Consider the following 21,626-nt stretch of genomic DNA (forward strand, 5'->3'; position numbering starts at 1 on the left):
ATAAAATACTCCTTACAGAACTTTTCATATAGCTTAAATGGGATTTTTGTACTTAGTGTCATACAGATTTACCATAGGGCCAGGACACTACCTTTCTAATTTTTCAATAACTGTCCAAAAGGTACTTAGAAACTGGAAATATCAGATAGAACTTTTCTCTTAGTTGGTCTAAAATGCAAGGGATCCCAGTAGCTATACTGTCAGTATAGTAATGCTCCTCTCTCAACTTAACCTCCAATTACATACACTGGAAATGAGAATACATCTTACTCCCATGGCTAATGCCAAAATAGGATGAAATACATTGGAGAGACAGCTTTGAATAGAAATCTGGTACTGTTCAAGAAACATGGATATTTTAAAAGAAGAAATCACAGCTCCTTTCTGTTAGTGAACATCCATGTTGAATAACTGAGCAGGCTTTATTCTTATCTAGCTTAGGATAGAAGTTGACCTGCTATTGAACTCCTTGCACTCACTGTTTTTAAAATGTATAAGCTGATCTAGTTATGCAGGGTCTTACTGATGATTTTGTGTGGTTAATTAATAGTTCTCTTCTGGCTGGCCTCTTATGTCACACTGAAAACTGAATCACATCAACTAGCTGAAAAAGAGACTTCTCCAGTGGACAGGGTGATTTGTAGCACAGCAGGCACCCTGTGGAATAAATCATCGCTTGGCTTTCCTACGGATCAGGCAAACTTCCCCAAACACATCATTTGTATCTTGTGATTACTGATCGTCTAACTTTAACTGAAAGGCAGCAAAGATATCAATGTTTAGTTTTATCTACCAAGATCTAGCCTAATTAGCATTTGTAATAATTTGGGATATAATATCAGAAAACTCACTTTTGAACCTTTGATTTTTATAATCTAATAGAACATTAACTATTAAGTTTTTGAAACATGAGACAGCTGGGCTTGATCTATCTACTTCTTTCCTTATAGTTTAATATGTGAACTAAGACAAGGAGGCAATTGAGCTTCCTCTCATTTGATCCTGAAATTCCCCAGACTACAGTCAGTAAGCACCTACACTATAAGCGACAGGGGTCCAAGAGCATATTGATAAAGTTCCTCTGTTTGGCCAAGGTCATTTCCACATTGAAAAGCTCAACATAGCTTATGCCTTATCACATTTCAGCTTTCCATTTGAATGAGGTACAGATTTATTAATTCCCTTTTTTAAAAGAATGCAAGGTTTGATATCTTCACAAAATGATGTGACACTTATCATTGTTGTTTGTTCTTTTGTAATGAAATGAATGAAATTGAATGAGAAATGAATTCAATTAAGTGAAAATTAGAATAAAATACTATGGTCACACATAAGAGATAAGTACCTACATACGCAATTTCTAACCTTGTATAGTACTTCAAAAATTAGAATATACTTATTTTATCTCCTTCAGCAAATGCAGTTTATAAGAGTCTATCCCTTTATGTGAGAGTGGATAAAATTATTTTCTAGGAAGCTGTACTATGGGGATTATTATAAAATATTTTTCCTGGATTTCAGGATTTAATTTTCCTATGACCACTTTCTAGAATGAGTGTGGTCAACCACTGCTTCTCCAAACTTTAATGTTCATAAAAAGTCACTTTGAGATCTTGTCAAAAGGCACGCTCTCATAAAGGGTATTAGGGGTGGAGGTGCTCCTGGTGGATGCTGATGCTTCTGGTCTTTGGACCTCATGTTGAGTAGCAAGTTTGTAGATAATTTGTTCTATTCTAAAAGTTCTAAGCATTTTTCAGTAATGGCTTTTTAGAAGAGAATAGATTTTACTTGGTCCTTGAAGGATGGGTGAAGGTTAAATAAGCTAAAAGGAGGCAAAATGCCATAAAATGGTATAGGAACATGAATTAGTACATTATATTTACAGTAAAGTGAAGAGATAATTATGGATGCAGTTTCAAACCCTGTGAGATTTGTTAAAATAATAAAAGTTAACAAGAATAATGTTAGATTTCAGTAGTCAATGAATGTGTGTTGTGATAGAAGTGAGATGCTAAATATATTATTGTTACATATTCTTTAATTATTCAGTATTTTTAATATATAAAAAATCATTTGATCTTTGTGAGGAAAACTCACAAAATTTTTAAAGGACTTACCTAAAACAGAAAATGTCAAACTTGTGCTTGGAACACAAGTCTTCTGACCCACAGTCCAGTGTTCTTTCCATTCTCCCTAATTGCCTTGTGTCCTACATATTTTAATGTGTTCCCTATACATTCTAACAGGTCATACTTTAAGACAGACTGATAGAAATAATTTTAGAAAGTCCACCTCCCTGACTTTTCCAGCATTTTCCCAATTACCTTTTACCCTCTTGTTTAAAACAGTAGGTTGCCCTCCTATTGGATTTTCACCTGTTGGGAGATGTGGAAAAAGAGGCCATGGGAAAGCAGATAGATTGGCCATCTTTTCCAAGCCTAAAAAGTTTGTTGGTTTACCAGTGCATCGAACCATCAGGTTAGTCTTAAACATTACCTCAAGAAAGCCAAACTCTAAGCCCACAGTCACTTTTCAAACTTCCATAATTCTAAGACTCTTCTATGTTTTTGCAGCTCAAAGTTAAGCAGTATAGGTAATACAGGTAGAAACCAAGTCTATCTACTCAAGGAATCAGGTGAAAGCATAATCTATATAACTGTGCAAGAAGGTAAGAATTGCCCTTCCTGCTCTATTTTTTATTTTTTTTATTTTTTGGTTTTCTCTATTGGAGCCAGTATATTATTTAACCCTTCTAGCAAAGTCTTCCCTTTAAAACAAAAGAACAAATAGTAAAATACTGTTCTAGATCACATAAGCACAAACTAAATAAATATTTCTATTCATAAGTAGAATGTTTTTCTAAATATAGTCTGACATAAATAATAGTAGAAAACTATAAAAAATGACACATAAATTATAACATAAGTAGGATTAACTTACCATCTTTCTCATCGTATTAACCAACTAACTCAAAAAATATTGTGTTTCATTTTTCTCAATCATAAAACCACAAGTGATCTGAGTTTACAGACTAAAACAGACATTTTGAAAGTATCTCTCAGCAAATTCCATGCTGGTGATTACTTCAGAAACACTGAATGTTTAAAATATGGATAGTCTCACAAATCCACATTTATAAATAATAGTTTTATTTAAACCTTTGTTTTTAAAAGTCTTTTTCCACACAGAGTATGGAATTAACACATAAAGTTATGGCAGTATCATTTGGGATATTAAGTGTAAGACATTAAAAAATAATGATTATGGCTTAAAATGCATTTACTTGGATATCTGACAATCATTAAAAAGACATCTGTTCCAATGACTAGTGTTGGCTTTATTTCAAATCCCAAGCAAATGTTAAAACAAGAAATTAAATTTTACATACCTCAGTTTTATACAACCTTTGAATCAAACATTAATGGTCTTTTTTTCTTCACACAATTATGTAAGATTTAAATGTGAAAAAGTATTTCTTTTCTATTGGAATGCTTAATATATTTCAAAGTTTTAAATTATAAGAATGTAATATTAACCATTGGACATCAGATATATATCATCTATGAACCAAACTTTCAGACAAATTTCAGATGATTATTTAGTAGAGTTAAATTGTTACAAAAATTTCAAATATATATATATATATATATACTGTTCTACATGTCTTTTTTAAAAGAACAGTTTAAAGTTTGACCTCAGGTATTTTTCTTAATTTTAAATATACAAAATGATTTGATTATTTGTATCTTAATAAAAATTTACAGTGTACCTCATTTTGAGTATTTTTTATTACTTATTTTATAAAGAGCTCTGCTTTTCTTTATTAATGTATTGGTAATGCTTCTTATTTTGCATCCTCTTTATTAAAATCCTGCTAAAACATTGTTCATTATAGGATGAATTTAAACATCTCAACTCAGTTCATGCTCCCTGAGATATGTTTAACCTATAGGGCAGGTGTTGGTTTACTTCTCTCACAGGTGAGTTATTCTACTACCAGATCTCTAATTGTTTCCAGAAAAAGCATATCTGCAACCTTCAGTGCCATGGTAACCACGAACATCATGTACCATTACAATAATGAGCAACACCCTTTTCCAAGAGAGATGCAGTGACCTCAAATAATTAAAGGATATTAGAGATGTATAATCTAATGAAATAAGAATAACTGGAAAGATGACTTTTACAATTACTTCTTTTCTAGCATGTTTATTCTATACTGCATATCATTTCAAATCTATGCCAGTGTATTTTGATGAAGGTTCCTCTTATAAACCAGGGGTTGAAAAATCACATTCTCACACAGACTAGACAGGTAACATAAATGCTAAACTGTTTACAGTTTGACCAAGTTACCTTCCCTTGAAAACATTTTCTCAGGTAAAACAAAACCAATTATAAAACTCGCAATGACTTTTAACCTCAGAAAACTGGGATAATGGAGAGTTTCCAAAAAGTAGGTTATTTTCTTCCATGTGTAAATTTAAGACAAACATTAATTACAGACTTATTCATACAAAACAGACTTGTTCATCATGTTATCACAGATCAGTTTATTATTTTTAAAAGAAAAGAAAACAATGATGAAGAAGTTATAGTGAACAGAATACGATATGGAATGAATGAAAAGTAAGAATTTACAAATAGACAAGGAACTGGCTCTAGCACATGAAGGCAAGAATTTTAAATTAACTAACAACAGAAAACAAATTCACCTTCTCCATGACAACTAACAATGAATGGTCTTTTTACGTGATAATATCAACCTAATACTAAATTGATATTTATGGAACAAATATATTTTTTTTAAAAATTGGTTTCTAACAAATAGGTAAGATAACTTACTATAACAATTGGACAGTACTTCAGCAGAACCCCACACCCAAGTACTTCAAATCCTACTAAATTTCTATCAGAATTTAATCCATGTTTCATTTGGATTTTCAGAAGTTTGGTTTCTGACAGAACAGCTATTCAGGAGCCAGATAACTAAGAAAAATAAAACCATATACAATGCTGACATGGTTACTCTCTCTTTTTGTCAGTCATTCAGTTTTCCACTGCGAAAGTAAGGACAGTGCCCTCTTATGCTATGAGAGGAGGTAAAAACATAGGCACGGATTTAGGGTGCCTGCCTTTAAGACAGCCTTGATCTCTTCAGACACTACTCTGAATGGCGTTCCAGTCTATGTACTGGATTTGGTTCTAGTCACTTTTGCACCAAAACGCACACAAGTGTCCAATTCCAGGGACCCCCTCCCATTTCCCTCCTGGGCCCATATACCCTTGCCTCCCCCCTTCAGAGTAGCTTTGACAAAACTGTGGAAGCAGGAGCTTGATGGCTAGAGAACTAGCTCTACTCACAAAGGGCTAAGTTTCACTTGGCTCCGTTCAGAAGATGTAGGAGCATCAGACTTTGAGGCATGTGAGCTCCAGGCAGTTCATGGAGAAGCCCCAACTTTTCCTCTCCCCAGAATGATGCCTGGGGCGCTAGTGAAACTTACAGACTGATAACTCACTCCATTATTCTGCATTAATCTGCTGATAATCAGGTTTGAAAACTTTGTAGAAAATGCTCAAATAATTGCCTATAGTTGTATTTGAATGAACAACATGTTTATTGCGATTGGATTGTTTTGTTAGCCTTTCACGCGAGCTGCAGTTCTACACAAAGGAGGAGCAGAGCGCCCCGCCCGGCACTCAGGTTCATTTACCTTCTGAACACTGGGGAATGTCACAGACTTCGTAGCGTACCTCTGGGTTGCTTGTGAAACACCAAGGTCCCCCTTCTTCCCCTCGAGGATTTCGACAGTAGTTTTCCTGTAGGTCTTTACCCCGATAGCTCGAAGGCAAAAAGCTAGTTTTAAAATGATAATCATTACAGTATAAGAGCATGCAACTTTACTTCAGGCTTATTAATTTTACTAATTAGTGGGTATGCTTTTCCTGGAAGTAGAGAAACCTTTGTTCTAACTCAGACCTCCATATAGAGGGTGGGGCAAAAGTAGATTTTCAGTTGTGAATATGCAAAAACCAGAGTTTGTTCTTATATTATTTATTAATTATGTATTATTGTCTGTATGAACAACTATAAATCTACTTTTGTCCCACCCTGTATATTAATTCAAATTATCCTTTCCATCCATTCTTAAAATCCTTAAATTTCATAAACATTTATAAATTCACGTATTCAACTTAATTCACATATTCAGCATCATTAAGAATGATTTATGCTTGGATTTGCAAAGAGCCAAACATTTGAGAACCTAATGAACATTGTTTGAACCACAATTTGAAAGCTGCATTCAAAGGCAGCAAGTGATTGAGCAAGGCCACCAAGGAGAGAAACGCTGCAATTGACCTTGAAAACTCACAATCACACTGCTTGTCCCACATAATTACTTGCTTGTTTGTTGCTTTATTATGAAGAATAACCCTCCTATTTTCTGCACAACTGAGAAACAGATCGAAGAAGTAACACGAACAAAGGGTCTAGTATTAAATTAAACCTGGATTCAAATTTCAACTTTCTTGCTTCCTAACTGGAGACCCAGCAGGTAATTTAGCCTCTCTCAGCCTGTTAGCTTACCTGTACAATGCGTATAACCATAACTTATAACATCGTACCCCTTATATGGTTGTTTTGAGAAGTTCTAAGAGATGACAGAGTAATTAACAATAAATGCTGCCCGGCCTGGCGTGGCTCAGCGGTTAAGCATCGACCTAAGATCCAGGCGATCGGGGTTCGATTCCCGGTCAGGGCACATGCCCGGATTGCTGGCTGCAGCTGATCAATGACTCTCTCATCATTGATGTTTCTATCTCTCTCTCTCCCTCTCCTTTTCTCTCTCTGAAATCAATAAAGATATATTTTTTTAAAAAAAAGAATATACTTTAAAAAAAACAAAAAAACAATAAATGCTACCTATTATTAAACATACTCCACTTAGTAGTCTTTCCTCTGTGGAAGTAAAAGTTAAACAATTAAATTAGCAATTAAAGCTCATTATTTCACAGTTTCCTATCAGTTTTAATTTTCAAAGGGAAAAGAAGTCATATTTTGTCTTAGTTAGCCTCATTATTCCAGAATAATTTAGGATACCTTTTGTTTGTGCCATTGCTTGAAATTTATTTTCTTTCATTTTTGTTAGTTCTCCAACTTTTTATAGTAAATTTATAATGAAATACTCATTGTTCTGATAGAATCAAAACTGATTTTACCTTTTTTGTAAAGTAATGTATTAATCAAATTTAACTTAGTAAATTCTCTTATAACTCTATTTTATGGAAAAGCTTAGTATAGTGTAGTAAGAATAAGTTACAGTTAATCACAAAATCTACATTGCCGCCATGTATATGAAACCAGTCCTTAGGCAATTTATTTACTTTTGGGTTTTCAACTTTCAGATTTATAAAATGAATGGAGTAAATTAGATTATTATGAGGTCCTTTATTTTGTATCATTTTACATATTAAGTTTACTTAAGAAACTAAATAATGGATTTAACACATGTTAAATGAACACATTAAATACCTGCAGTTTAGAGATTTTTGTTCTACACACACACACATACACACACTCACACAAATATATACACATATGCCTTTCCAGTAGATTTGTAAAGCCAAAAAGAAGCTGTGAAGAAGTAATGAATTAATCAATAAACAGTTTAGTAAGAAAAATACAAGTAAGAAGGAAGAGAGATAAAGTAGAAATCAAACCTAAAAAAGTGGCTGAAAAATGAATAAAGTTTGCTCACTGGAGTTAACAAATGAGAAATGAAAAGATGTGCTCCTTTCCACAATTCTGCATCAATGCATGCCATATTCTTCTTTAAGGCATGCAAGGTAAACAGCATTTTGGGTCATGTCTTCTCATCATTCTTTGGCATATATGGCTTTTTACCCAAATTAACTGTTTTTCCTTTGTGTTTTGTGGTTTTAGTATGCTCTGTTTAGCATCCCATACTTGACCAAAGGGTGAGCTTAGCCCCGCTCTTTTCATTTATTTTTGTTCATCCAACAAATGCTTATGAAAACCTGTTACACCAAAGCCATCTGCCAATCAACAGGCTCACTAATAAACTTTTATTCGCACACATACAGTTTTTGGTTCTCTGTCCTTGTTGGCAAGGCTTTAAGAAAGGTAAGTGAAGAAATATTTAAAATTGAGTTTATTTAAAGGTACTTTGAAACATAAATTAAATCTTCTGGTTGCTAGTCACCTTTTCTTTTCTTTTAATATAAACTGTGTTCATAGGAAACTTAATCTGTTCCATCATCTGCTTCATTAATGAATGCTGGGTGGCCAATGAAGGATAGAGATGTAGATATCAGGTCACCTGATTTTCTGGTTAAGCTTCTATACTAATTTCATCATCTATCATCATCTTCCCATTAAGCCACTTGTAAAATATTTCAATTTAGGGAGTCAACAATAAATCATTCCTCTAGACAGAGACATTATATATATCTATATATATAAACACACACACACTTTTTTTTCCCACTTCCTGTGAAGTTAATCTTTAGTTAACACTTAACTTAAAAGTGTTAAACTATCATACAGATATTCCAATAAGCTTCTAATTGATGATAATTAAGTGTTGTTCCCACTGAATTTTTTAAAATTTTGATTAATGTACAAGATCTTCTCAGCCCTAAACTCAAGGAAGTGTTTGTTGGAAAAATAGCTGATTGGACTAAAAAGTCTGTTCCCAGGGAGATCTATTTCACATTTACTCCTCTAGCCGAGAATCACAATCATAGAGAATTTCGTTGAAATAAGACCTCTACTAGGTCAGTCCAATGCACTCTCCTAGACTAGGGCAGGAATGACTTCAAATGCTGTTCCTTTGTTCATTAAAAGCATAGATTTATCTATTTAAATAAGATGTTTTCCTCACTATCTTGGGAGTGGCATCATCCAAACACTTAGGAAAAGACAAAACCAATTATATTGTTTGTTTTTGTAATATTAGGACAATACTATGTTTCAGAGATATTTGTGTATAAAGTAAATATGACCTCACTTATATGTGGAATCTAATGAATAAAATAAACTGACGAACAAAATAGAAATAGAGGAATGAATACAAGGAACAAACCAACAGCTGTCAGAGGGGAGAGAGAAGAGAGGGAATGGATGAAAGAAGGTGAAGGGATTAGTCAAAGAACATATATGTACAGACAAGTGAGGTGACGACCAGAGGGAAGGAGAGGTGGGGAAAGGGGGGAAATGGAGACATTTGTAATACTGTGAACAATAAAAATAAAATTTAAAAAATAAAATTAAAATTAATTAAAAATTCAAAAACAGTAAATAATTTTGAAAAATTTGTTGTTTTCTGTTATTAAAACATTGTAAAGCTGACACCTACTAGCTGGTGTTAGTTAGGCTAAGATCACAGGTTTCATCTCAATGTGGAGCAACAAACTTTTTTCTTTTTATGTGGCCAATTAACTCATCTTTGTTTACTGAAGTAAAATCACATTGTATAATTATACCCTCTAAAAGTTAATGAAAAGGAATAAAACATGGATTCATCAAGGCAAAGTTATCCTCACTATTGCAAAAACAAGTCACAGCACATGTCCTACTGACCTGCTAAGTGTATCAAAGCAAAGATTTTAGAGTGATACTAGCTAGGCTCAGATTCTGAACATATCACTTACTAGCTGTGAATGACCTTGAAAAGTTACTAAGACTTTATGCTTCAGTTCCACCATCTATAAAACAGAATTAATGAAACCAGGCACTACGTGGTTTTTGGGAAGATTAAATGTGACAAACCCAGTATGCTGTTCAGCAAGGTAACTGGCACACGGTAAACTAAGTCTTCTAATGCATTTAATAAAAAAGGAGAGCTGTTTTCAACTACTTTAGTTACTGTTCAAATTATTTGTGAAATAAATCTCGAAGACTGGTTATATTTAGTTCTCTAGTGGGTAGTAAATATCTATGTTTCTCCTCCATTATGACTAAAACTTTCAGACTAATGAGCCAAGGGAAACTATGTTTACTGGTCTTTAAGTAGTATTCATCTGTTATAATAAACACAATTCTTAAGTGTAGACATTTAATTCCTGAGGAATGAGAAGTTTTGTCCAGTCATTGGGCAATAGGTAAAATGGGTAAACTGGTCAATCTGAGGCATGAGTTTTTAGCAGAGCTTCACAACTTTGCACTTTGGAATCACCTGGGGAGCATCTTTTTAAATGCTGGTGCATGGGTTATTTCCCCAAGAGATTATGGTTTAATGAGTCTATGTTGACACCTGGGTGGTAGGATTTGTTAAGAGTTTCTAGCAGGTGATGTTAATGTGCAGCCGAGGCTGAGAATCACCAAGGTTAAAGAACATTTGGCCCCTGGGTAAGGTCAGAATGTGATCCATCTGTAATGTATACAGCCAACCCATCCATTCCAGCTAGAGTGCTGAAACTTCTCGAAGGTAAAGGGAAGGAAAAAGTCTTTTTTTTTTAAATTATGTTTTCATTATTTTTTTCACAAACACCAAGGTCTATAAATTGAGGTTCTGAGGTAGATTAACATTAGGTCACATCTTAATGATAAGTTTATTAACATTTGACTAAATATCAGTCATGGATATTTAGAATTATTCTGAAGGACTAACATGAGATTTATAACATACATAATAGGAAAAAAAAGAGGTTTATCCTCTCTTCTTCATGCTGTTCTTACCTGTGTTCATGGGGTATCATGGAATTCCAGGGCTGGCATTTGATGCCACTCTTTGTGACAGATACCGTCCCCTTGTAGCTACCTCCTTTACCAATGATGCAGTTTCTAATATAGTCTATCAGAAGAAAGCAGAAAAATGCTATAACTATGAGTAATATGCTATATATATTTAAAGGAAAAAGAAAATTCCATTCTAACCTTTAAGTAATTAACACTTGTAAACTACTCTATTTCAAATCATATTAAAACACCTTGCCTAAAGCTTCTACTAATATTTTCAAAATAATGCATTTCAGAATAGTCTAAAACAACAACCAAGGCTATTGAGTTTTAATTTTGTAAGCATAAACCTGGATAATTGCAGAGTTTAGTCTATATACTGAACATAGTCTCCATACTCAACTGGCCCAACAAATTTAATTTGGCAGAATGATTTGTTCAACTATGCAGACTGTGTTAAGAAAATTTTAAAAGTGAAAATTAAGTGATTTATAAAACCTATATTGAATTCAGAAAGTTACTGTAATTGAAACAAATACTATCATCATAAATGAAATCTATAATTATTTCTTATAATGAGAGATTTATTTTCTTAATTTCATGTTTATTTAACATTCTTATTGATATAATTTTGCTTTTGAACAAAGTAAATACCTTGTGAATTTAATATCAGAATATCAAAATAGACAAATTAACAAATAATTTGGTCTCAATTCTTCTTTTTAAAAATGCTTAAAGAACAAAATAATTAAAAATAGATTCAACTAATTTTTTAGAAATCTCCACATTTTTTATTATCAGCGATCATCACTTAGTTATCCAAAGTAAAATTTAAATTACTATAGTAAGCTCAAAATTTGCTGTATTATAAGATGTCTTAAGCTAATAGCTTAAGGTGGCACTTTCTAAAATGACATGAAGAATACCAGCTCTAAGAGAGGCTCCTAGAAATAAAGGGGGATATAATTATGAGACGTTTGGGAAATGATCTCTTTAGTCAAACGTATCATACTGAATATGGTCATCTGTCTGAATGGATGAATTTACTGCATAACAGATCCAGTATATAACAGAAAAATCAGTGGGAAAGAGCACTATGGAAGAAAATTACATATATTTTACACTTTATTCTATTATAAATATTTAGGGAGAGGCCGTTACCTTTGTTTTCATAGAGGTCGAATTCATGGCCAAACTGTTTTTTCACTCCACTTGACATGCTATTGAAAGGGAACCAGAGGCATCGTTTTCTTGCTTTATCAAAAACAAAGGCCCTGAAAAAAATATCTGAATGAAAAGAAGGAATACTACTATTTATACAGTTTTTAAAGAATGGGCACATGGTTTAACCAAGGAGGGCAATATAAATGTCTCTCTAAACAAAAATGATCAATGCAAAATTCTCTTAACCAAGAATAGTAAAGTACTTGATAAAATTTCTACATATTAAATGTTACCACTTCTTACAATAAAAGAAATGATGTTGGAATTCTGAACTGTTTTCTTTCCATTAAGAAATGGTATTAGCATTCCTCACTATGCTACTTACACTGCCACCATGTATAAACAACTCATTTTTTAAAAATACCCAGATTTTCTAAGAATAAGGATTTTTTTTTATTTCCAGTCCACATAATATTTTTGAGAACAAATAATCTCATAATTTTAGATATTTCAATTTAGTCATTTATCTCTTAGTATTTTGGCAACTTTTAAATAACATTAAATAAGGGCAAATAATTTTTCTAAAATCAATATATAAAAGACATTATAAAATTTTAGAAAATATTTTACCTGTTTTATATTTTACTACACTTTATTCTATATCCATAACTTCTAAACATTATATTCATAAACCCTGTGCTTCGATTTACATATAGATATTTCAAAATATTTACCTATAAAAATATTTTACAGCTGAAATAGTAATTAAGAGCAAATCATAAAAGTATTATTTTTGTGGCTGTGGCAAAATAACTTGATAAGAGAGAATTAGATAATAATAGACGGATATTGACCTGGTAGACTGTAAGCTTATGTAATGAATGTTAAATTCCCTATTTCCTTATTGTAGACTATTAGGGGGAGAGTGTTAAATGAACTTGAAACAATAGTAATTAAATAAAGAACATATATAAAAATAAACATCTAAAAATAAATCAACAGCTTGCCACTTAACTTCACATTAAAGTAAAAAGTACCACATATATATAAACTACTTTTCCATATGGTTTTGACATGAGATCACTTTGCAGGAACCCCATCAGGAACATGCAAGGTTTCCTCTGTAAATACAAATGTGGTTACATCTGGAAAGTGGGGGTCTCCAGTTTGCTGATTTCATTCGCTTTTTTCTCTCCTTCCATCATTATGCCATATTCTCTCAGAAAAGTGTCTCCTTATATCATTTGACACTTCCATATGGACTGGATCCAAGTTGTCAAATTTAAGTTTGACTTTAAGAGTTTTTATCTTAGCCTTATTTTAATTATTATCTTCATTTTGAGAATTCACTTTGTCTAGTTTCCTAGTTGTTCATGGCAGGAGGGCAGTTCTAGTATGAGTAGCTCAATCATGGCTAGAAGAGGAAAGCCTCCTGTTTTCTTCTTTTGGGCCTATTGATGAATAGCAATTTTCTGAAAAGCTTAGAATTATACATTCTGGTCAAGTTTCCTACCCAGCAAAGAAAAATTTCAGTCTCTATAAAATCAACTTTGTGGATCCCTTCTCAAGAGAAAACAGTGTTTGAGAATGTTCCATCCCATGCCCACTCAATCACAGATGCTTACACACAATTTTGTTGGTATTTCCCAAACATTTTCCTGTATTTGCCATTGTATGCCAATGATTCTAGTCCATATAACAAGTGAGCAATAAGATCCTTTAATCCTTAAAGAACCTAATTTCAGAGTATCACAGTATATATATTTAATTCTGAATAATTAATGTGTTTAACAATCCCAAACACATATGTATAATATACACATATTGGGAAAAATGAGTGAGAGGGATGACACCATTTCTAGGCAGAAGAACTTTGGCTGTGCACAGGTATTATTTCATGAGATTTTCTGTACAGGTTGCCATAAATTTGGAGACTAAATTTAACTCAACAAGAATATGGTAGGAAAATATGAAACCTCATACACATGGAGTATGTAAAGATTTATTAATCAGGTTGTATATGTTCTCCAGTGAAGCAAACTCATTTTAGTTTCTCTTAAATAAAACAAAGGAAAAGGTCTTTTGTTTTGTTTTGTTCTTAATAGGTGTAAGGCTGATTAATGTGAAAATTGAAAGGTAGCAATACTCTCCTTACTTGTGGATCCAGGAAAGTGTATTTTCAGATTCAGAGTTAAAAACCAACAATGAGATGTGGTTCTCTGATTCCCTTTGTCCAACCCTTCCAAACCCGAGGGGGGAAAATACAGTAAATCCAACCTCCTCAGTTGCCAGAAGAACATCTCCATAAACCTATACAGCTGAGAAGTTGATTGAGAGTGGTTTTCTCTAATTTATTTTTAACTATCTCAAGGCTTTTATCAGAAAGTCAGGGAAAGAAACAGAATCATCATAAGAAAATACTTGCAAAGTCAATCCCCCACTCTCCTTGCCAAGAAAGATCTCCCTGAAAGTGGCGGTTTGGCTATAAAAACACTTCCAGAGGAGTTGTAAATGAATAGAAAGAAGATAGTCTCTCCCCCTCTAAATCTATTGAAGAAATCTTCTCTGACCATGTCCTTTCCCCTCAGGCCCATAACACTCATTTCTCTGAGAAAGGCAAGATGAAATTAAGACCACTGCCATGACATTACTAAATCTGTGTTCACATTATGTGTCATGACCCAAATGTAATAGAGTAGAATTTAAAATTCACAGAGTGTCATGCTCAATCCTATAAAATGTGGGCTGAAACAGGGAATGGAAGGGTGGAAAGTAAGTGAGGGGAGAAATGTTTAGAGAAGAACTGGGAAATGCATTTTCCTTGGGCAGTTAGGAAGACTACTCAGATGAAATTGTCACCTTCGTGGCCTAAAACTTCAAATGTTATCCTCTGGGATTACTGACAAACTAGTAAGGAATTCTTCCCTGTGAGGTCACACAGGTACTTACACAAGATAAGAAAACACATTCTGAGTCCACTCATGACTCTGAATTACCCCATCTCTTTTCACCTAAAACTTCATCATCACTACCCCTAGCCTCTGCTGCTGACACCAATCCCTCTAGTTTTTTTATCTAATTCTCTCAACACTTTTTATTTAAATCTCTAAAGACAATGACATAAGTTACAGTAAATTTTGGCTGTTGCCCAACTTATATTCTGAAATTTTCTTCACTCTTCTTGAAAGGAAAGAAAAAGTTTACTCTGAATAGAATATTTTAAAATGTTTTCTAAAACATTTAAAAGAGAAAAAAAAGTCAATCTAATTAAATTTTAGTTCCTAAAGTTCAATTGTTTATAAGATGAGAAAGTATTAATTCCATAACCAAAACCACTGTGGATTCTAAAAGATATCAGTTTATATGCACTTTCTTACTCAAATTTCCACCAATTGAGAGCTAAGTCTTCTGTTGTAATGTGTTTTAAACTAAAACCAAGCTTATAATTTTAAGGGCAAATTACATGAATACTAAAACAAAACAAAAAAGCACATGATAGGTACATGCTATGTTTGAAAAGTATCCTAAAAACAAAACGAAGACACTTACTTGCAAGTAAATGGAAGTCCTTTATTCCTAATACATCTATTGGCACACAGGTCTGCAGTGCTCATTTTTTTGGTTTTTATCTTCAGTAATGGGTCTTCTTTAATTAGAGTAGTCTTTGCTGACTTTTTGAACTCATGAAGTGTGTTTCTTCTTTTCTTCTGTCCTTCTATTAATAATAATTTTTAAAAATAAGGAATAAGCTTTTAAGTCTCATGTAAAAAATGTCATCAAGGATCATCTGCAAGATAATGATTTTATCTGACAACATACTAGATCTCCAGAGGTTGGGGATGGAGTGAGGTGAGAAATGATACTCTCAGGGAGTTAAAAGAAAAGAGAAATAGTATAATCAGTGAAGAATAAATAACTTATCATGTAGAGTCACTTAACTACATTCTTTCGAATGAAGGATGTTTTTAAAAATTAGGACAGAGTTCACTCTAAAAAAATAAATAACATGATATTCTCCAAACAGTATGAAAGCAAGGGCCAAGGCATATCATATCATATCATGCTGTATAATTAAATTTGTTATTTCCTTCTATAAGTGGTCCGTATGTAAGTTACAGTATTAATTGGATAACCCAATTCAATAACAGGTGAGAAACTTCTCACTAAAAATGGTGTAGTGGACAAATTCTTCTGACTTGCTCTTTAAAGTATTTCATACTATTCATATTTTAGCGCTTCTCATTTCCTACATAAGTGTTTTCTGTGCTTTGGGGCACTATTTCTTAGTATCACTGAACTGTTTGTCTTGAAATCAAGCCAAATGCTGCAAATCAAATGTATGTAAAACTTCACCTTTAAAATAGCAATATCATTTTTCTTCATGAAAGTATTATACAAGGCCCCTAGACTGCACAAAGCCACCTTCTGAAAACCTGAAAACAAAACTAAAACACCCTAAATGATGTAATCTATTGAATAATATTCGAGTATCAAGAACTTGCTTCTTTATTCTCAATTTGCCTAAAGTTCTCTGGTTTCTAATGATGATCACCATCTTCACCATGATAATCAAAGTGTCTAAGAGACTGCAGCTATTGTATAATCAGGATAGACATGATTGGGCTCCTCCTCTTCCTGTCAATCCTTTTGAACACCCTATAACAAACGCACTAATAATACATTCATTTTTAAGATGTAGATACCGAGACACAGGGAATAGTTGACCATTTAGGACATCTGATTTGAAACCCAGCTGCCTAGCTTCAGACTCTTAAATACTTATAATGCTTTCTTTTCTCTTAGAATTCCTAAGAAAGGATGTGAAAATATGGCTTGTAAATATTTCCTGAAGATTTAGTAGAGCTATCAGTAGAGAAGTAATTTGGACAGTAGAACAGGAAATGCATTCCTGGCTTTTATATGTGGTGAAATGTGTCAAGAAAAGAGAGTGAAAAATTTTGTCTAGAAAATTTGGAAACATGGCTAGCAGAGTGAGGTACCAAGAATGGCATTGTACTCTTAAGTTTGCTAGCAACCACTGGCTCCAGTTCGTTTATTAAAAGGACAGATGCTACTCATTAATGTCTCTCCTAACCTGAAGTTCACAAAAATAAGAGAAAACATGAAGTCCTCTGAATTTCTGGTTCTCTGTAAAACTCCAGAAACAAGACCCAAAAGACTGGTACTAGTTTCTGTAGTAATGCTTTCATTTTTTAACTTTTCTTTGCCCTACAAGATTAAATGGCTATGGTACTACAGATATAATTTAAAAGACATTTTAACATAGAAATTCAATCAACCAAATAATCTATCAACATGTTTTTTATTGAGTGAGGACCAAGTGCCTTGCATAACGTTGGCAGACAGATGATAATTCTGGCATTCTCATTGACTTGCCAAAAGACCTTGTTTAATTACTGAAATGCTAATATCCCAATTACTGAATCTAAAAAAATAAAAGTTGAATTGCATTTGAACTAAAAGGAGCTATTTAAACTATAATCATTAAAGTAAATATTTGGAAATCAATTTGGATAATGTTATTAATATGCAATGTTTTCGTTTTCTTTTTGAAAATTTATTCTTTAATTTCTGGCACAATAGTGAAACTTATTCTCCCAAGCAAAAAAGTAGTATAATTCTTTCAAATTTTGTTTTCTACCACAGGACCATGTTAATGGGAGAAAAGTTTCTTCATTAAGAGGTTCTCCTTCTTTTGACCTTAGTGAACTATTTCTCAGATGCTGCAAATGTTTCACAGAATAACTATCTGATTTCCTGTATAAGTAGAAATATTTCTTAGAAACAAATATAGTTAATAGATGAAGATCATCTATTTCAAAAAAATAACTATCCACCAAAATGGAAGAATTTATATATAAATGTGTATATATATATATATATATATATATATATATATATATATTCAAATGAATTCTGTTAACTAAAAATATTGAATTAAAACTGACCTCGTGTATAATGTATTTATTACATACATCTAAGTGATAGAGAAATTTTAAAAGTTTAAGATAAACATTAAATTCAGATATGTATTTTACTAATTACCAAATAAAATAGAACCCTGGTCAATGCTGTTTCTCTTCTCAATACCATGCAATATGAAAGTGAGCATTGAAGCCTACTGTGAGAAAGTCTCTCTTGGTTTGTTGACTGTGTTTAACTCTACAGATCCTCAGTTGTCCTATTGAAATGTGTTAATGTGTGGCTATACCTCATAAAAATAGTTTACTTTTACTTGCTGATAAATTTTTCCATCACTACATTTCTTCTAAAACTCAAAAGACATTCTAAAATGCAAATAAATCTATGATTTCCCTTTACTAGATAATAAATAGGAGCAAAAAGCTTGTCTGGGCTACAAAGCTAATCAGAGGCAATTGGAACCAGATACCAGGATTCCCTTTTCACTATTTATTTCTCATGATTTAGAAGCTTTCCCTTATAATTCAGTCATTTCTCCTGGGTCAATAACTAAGTACTCAAAAACTTGAAGTTCAAGCTAGATGTACATCATGTAATCCATATACCTATAAAATTAATTTCTTCTTCAATAAAAAAAATTCAAAACAGAAGTCATTCAAAAACAGCATCCAAAAATAAATATTTTTTTTTTGCTAAAAACAGTTTCAACTTTCTCTTCCATATTGATTAACAACTGATGCTTGTTTTACTGAAAACAGTTAAAAAACAAACAACTTGGGAAGAAACTAAAAAATATCTTTGGATCAGACTTTGCCCTACTATTTTTTGTGCATGACTGTTAGCTGAAGTTTATAAACAAATTATTGAAATGAAATCAAAGGGTGAGAGATCACTTCAACTTTATCATCTTTTCCTATACTTTAAATGGCAACTACTTTTTTCCTCTTCTGCCACTATGGGAAACATTCTGGAAGCTATATTTCCTGAAGAACCTGAAGTCCCTATTTTAGAACTGAAATAATTAGGAACACAGTGAAAACCTACAAACAGAGAGTAGGGTCAAATGTATCAAGGTGCTTGAAGAAAGACACATTTCTCCCTCTGGTCCCTGGGCCTCACACTCATTTCTCTCAGTACCTCATATATTTTCTTCTCTGTATGGACTAACCATTGACTTCAAAGGAAAATCATGCAAGGAAAGGATTTGCAGGGTGTGGAAAGAAGCAGGAATCTGGCTCCACAGATTCTGAAAAACCTACCCACATGATTAGTGATTAACAGCTTGGAGTGGCAAGATGTTAAGATGAAAGAACACAAATAATTAATGGAAGGGAATGGTTGTGACTGGAGATTTTAAACTTCTCAAAGACAAGAATCATAAATACTAGTCCAGATTTTCATTGCAATGATCTAGGACTTGGGTTTCACAATCATCTCCCCTTCTTCAGAGAAGGTAACAACATCACAAATAAAGACGTCAAGAAGAAAGACTTAAATCATGTCAGGCATTGCTATTTGAGAAGCAGCGCAATAATCTCTTCCAAAGAGATTTACAAAATGAGGAGGTGCTCTGTGTGAGATTAGGGGCCTCCCTAGATATTTGCCTCCTCTCATCCCATGTCCTTGTTCAGTGTTTCATTGGTAGAGAAGCCCCCCTGGTCCCTTCCTTCCCTGTCTGCTCTGCCTACCACTCTCTCTCCACACAGCAGCCAGCCAACCGCACTGAAACGCGACGTCTGTCAGGTACACTGTCAACTCAAAAATTTTCGGTGTCTGCTCATGATGTTCATAATAATGTAGTTTAGCACGACACTCACCGCCTGGGCATGCCATCAGACCTTACTTCTCTAGTCATGGGTCAGGCTACCCCCTGCAGGTGCTCAGCATGCCAGCCCCACATGGCTGGTTAGCTGCCCTTTCTTCTACTCTCTCACCTCGACACCTTTGGTCACTGCATGTTCCCCTGACTTAGGTACTGACTATATGATTACGCATCTTTCCATATTTAACTGGGGTGCCATATACTCCCCAAAATCTAGTTTGATCTTTTACCCTAGAAATGCACTCTCTCTCATCACACTATAATAGTATTTCTAACACAGAGTTTTTCTTATATTTCTCAGCAAAATTGATTTTTTAAAGGCAGTTTCAGTTGATTTTACAGCTATTGGCTTCAATGTATATAAATTTTGTTTTAAAAATCTCATAGACTTCATTCACATAGATTTGGGTAAGAAACTCAGCTCTATCCCTTAACTAAGATAACAAGATAATTAAGGTCTTTAACCTAAGTTTCCTCATGTTAGATGAGTCCAACAATGCCAATCTTATTAAAATTAAATAAGTTTTATTTTTAGAGCTTGGTCCATAACAGTTGCTCAGTCATGTAGGTTTCTTTCTCACTTGTTCATCTTTAAGTCCCCTCACATTAGGTGCTCATTTAATACTTCAGGTGTTACAAGGGGTTGGATATTTGTTTCCAGTGTAGGTGGGAGTAGATAGAAGGTAATTCTCTGTAGAGCAACTTTTATAAAAATGGCTTGGGTCCAGTGTATTGAATATTTCTTAAGAAACTTTTCAATAAAATATCTCCATAATACATTCTGCTCATAACTGGTTGTCTGCCACCTTGTTATAGTATCCAATTCTTTTCTAACATTGCATTATTTTACATTATATACAGTACAGATGCATAAGACAAATCAAAAAGTAACAACAGAAAGAATTCTAAGTGTTCAACATTAGATGATACTAAAAAGAACAAACTTTCTTTCTATGTTCTAAGAGGGCTATCCATGTTTTCCATTTTGAGGAATGTAATTTAAAAAAAAAAAAAAAACTATCAAAATAAACTTGCCACCCAAACAAAGGCAGACCCTCTTTTGATGACAATTTTAGCATTATCCACTTCAGGAATTATTCACAACATATCTGTAATTCCCAACTGGCCTCTCCTTGCCTGCCAGCAGGCTCTTGGGCTGCATTTTCTCTATACTCAGGAAACACAGTCATTTCAACATTAGCCAAAGTGAAATATAATTACGAATGTATATCTCCTGCCAAAACATCATAATGCATGCCAAAAGCAAGTAGACATTGTCTATGGTTGATCTACTGTTTGGGTTTTCCACAATATTCCCCTTGCATTAGCACAGATGATTTCAGGTAGTCATAGTCTACTTCAGACCATCAACATTTTAATCCTTAAAAATGAAAGCCCTCAAAATATTAGACATGATTTGAATTTATGCTTAAATTCCCCTAAACCAGCAATGTCTTATAAGAATCTATTTTAACATGACACTTCTCAAGCATGATAACCTGGTGATTGCACTAACTTCATTTTCAGCCCTTCAGAAGTCTGACCTACATGTTTTCAAACTGACCTTTCTCACACAGTGTTGTTTTCCAAAAGGGCCAATTCACAAAAGAGAAGAAAGCCAGGTGGATTGAACGATTTTTTATCATTTAGCAAATCCTTGATGTTTTCAACCCTTGTATTACATCAGGATCTAGATCAGAGTTCTAATGTGATGAACTTCATACTTAACATATCACAAATGATACAGCCAGTTCTCTGTTTTAGATTATAAAAAGGCTGTGTCTACCATCTGGGCATTTGTTCCATTCTTTTATTCTGTGCCCACGCACGATGCTCACTACCTTCTCCCGTTGGCATCCCAGCCACTACAATGATAATACAACCAAATGCAGATGTTTCCTCTTTCCCTAATAATAACAGAAAACTTCCCAAAGCAGTAAATGAAATCTCTCAACTTTCAGGCAATATGAACTCCCAAGCAACTCCTTTCCAACC

At 33.4% G+C, this 21,626-nt stretch overlaps 1 protein-coding gene across 2 annotated transcripts in view; it reads right to left on the minus strand.

Moving 5' to 3' along the window:
• Positions 1 to 21,626, minus strand: part of HGF (hepatocyte growth factor) — a 69,384-nt gene that overhangs the window by 46,925 nt on the left and 833 nt on the right. Inside the window, exons 2-5 of one of the 2 annotated variants that reach the window (XM_081147462.1) lie at positions 15,416 to 15,581; positions 11,864 to 11,976; positions 10,703 to 10,817; positions 5,715 to 5,842 (exon numbers count right to left, since the gene is read on the minus strand). In XM_081147462.1, the coding sequence (XP_081003588.1) occupies positions 5,715 to 5,842; positions 10,703 to 10,817; positions 11,864 to 11,976; positions 15,416 to 15,581 (522 nt within the window). Of the gene's footprint in view, positions 1 to 5,714; positions 5,858 to 10,702; positions 10,818 to 11,863; positions 11,977 to 15,415; positions 15,582 to 21,626 lie in introns of both variants that reach the window. The other variant, XM_081147461.1, reaches the window with a different exon arrangement.

Source organism: Miniopterus schreibersii (genome assembly GCF_964146895.1).
Source record: "Miniopterus schreibersii genome assembly, chromosome: 9".
Taxonomy (NCBI): Eukaryota; Metazoa; Chordata; class Mammalia; order Chiroptera; family Miniopteridae; genus Miniopterus; species Miniopterus schreibersii.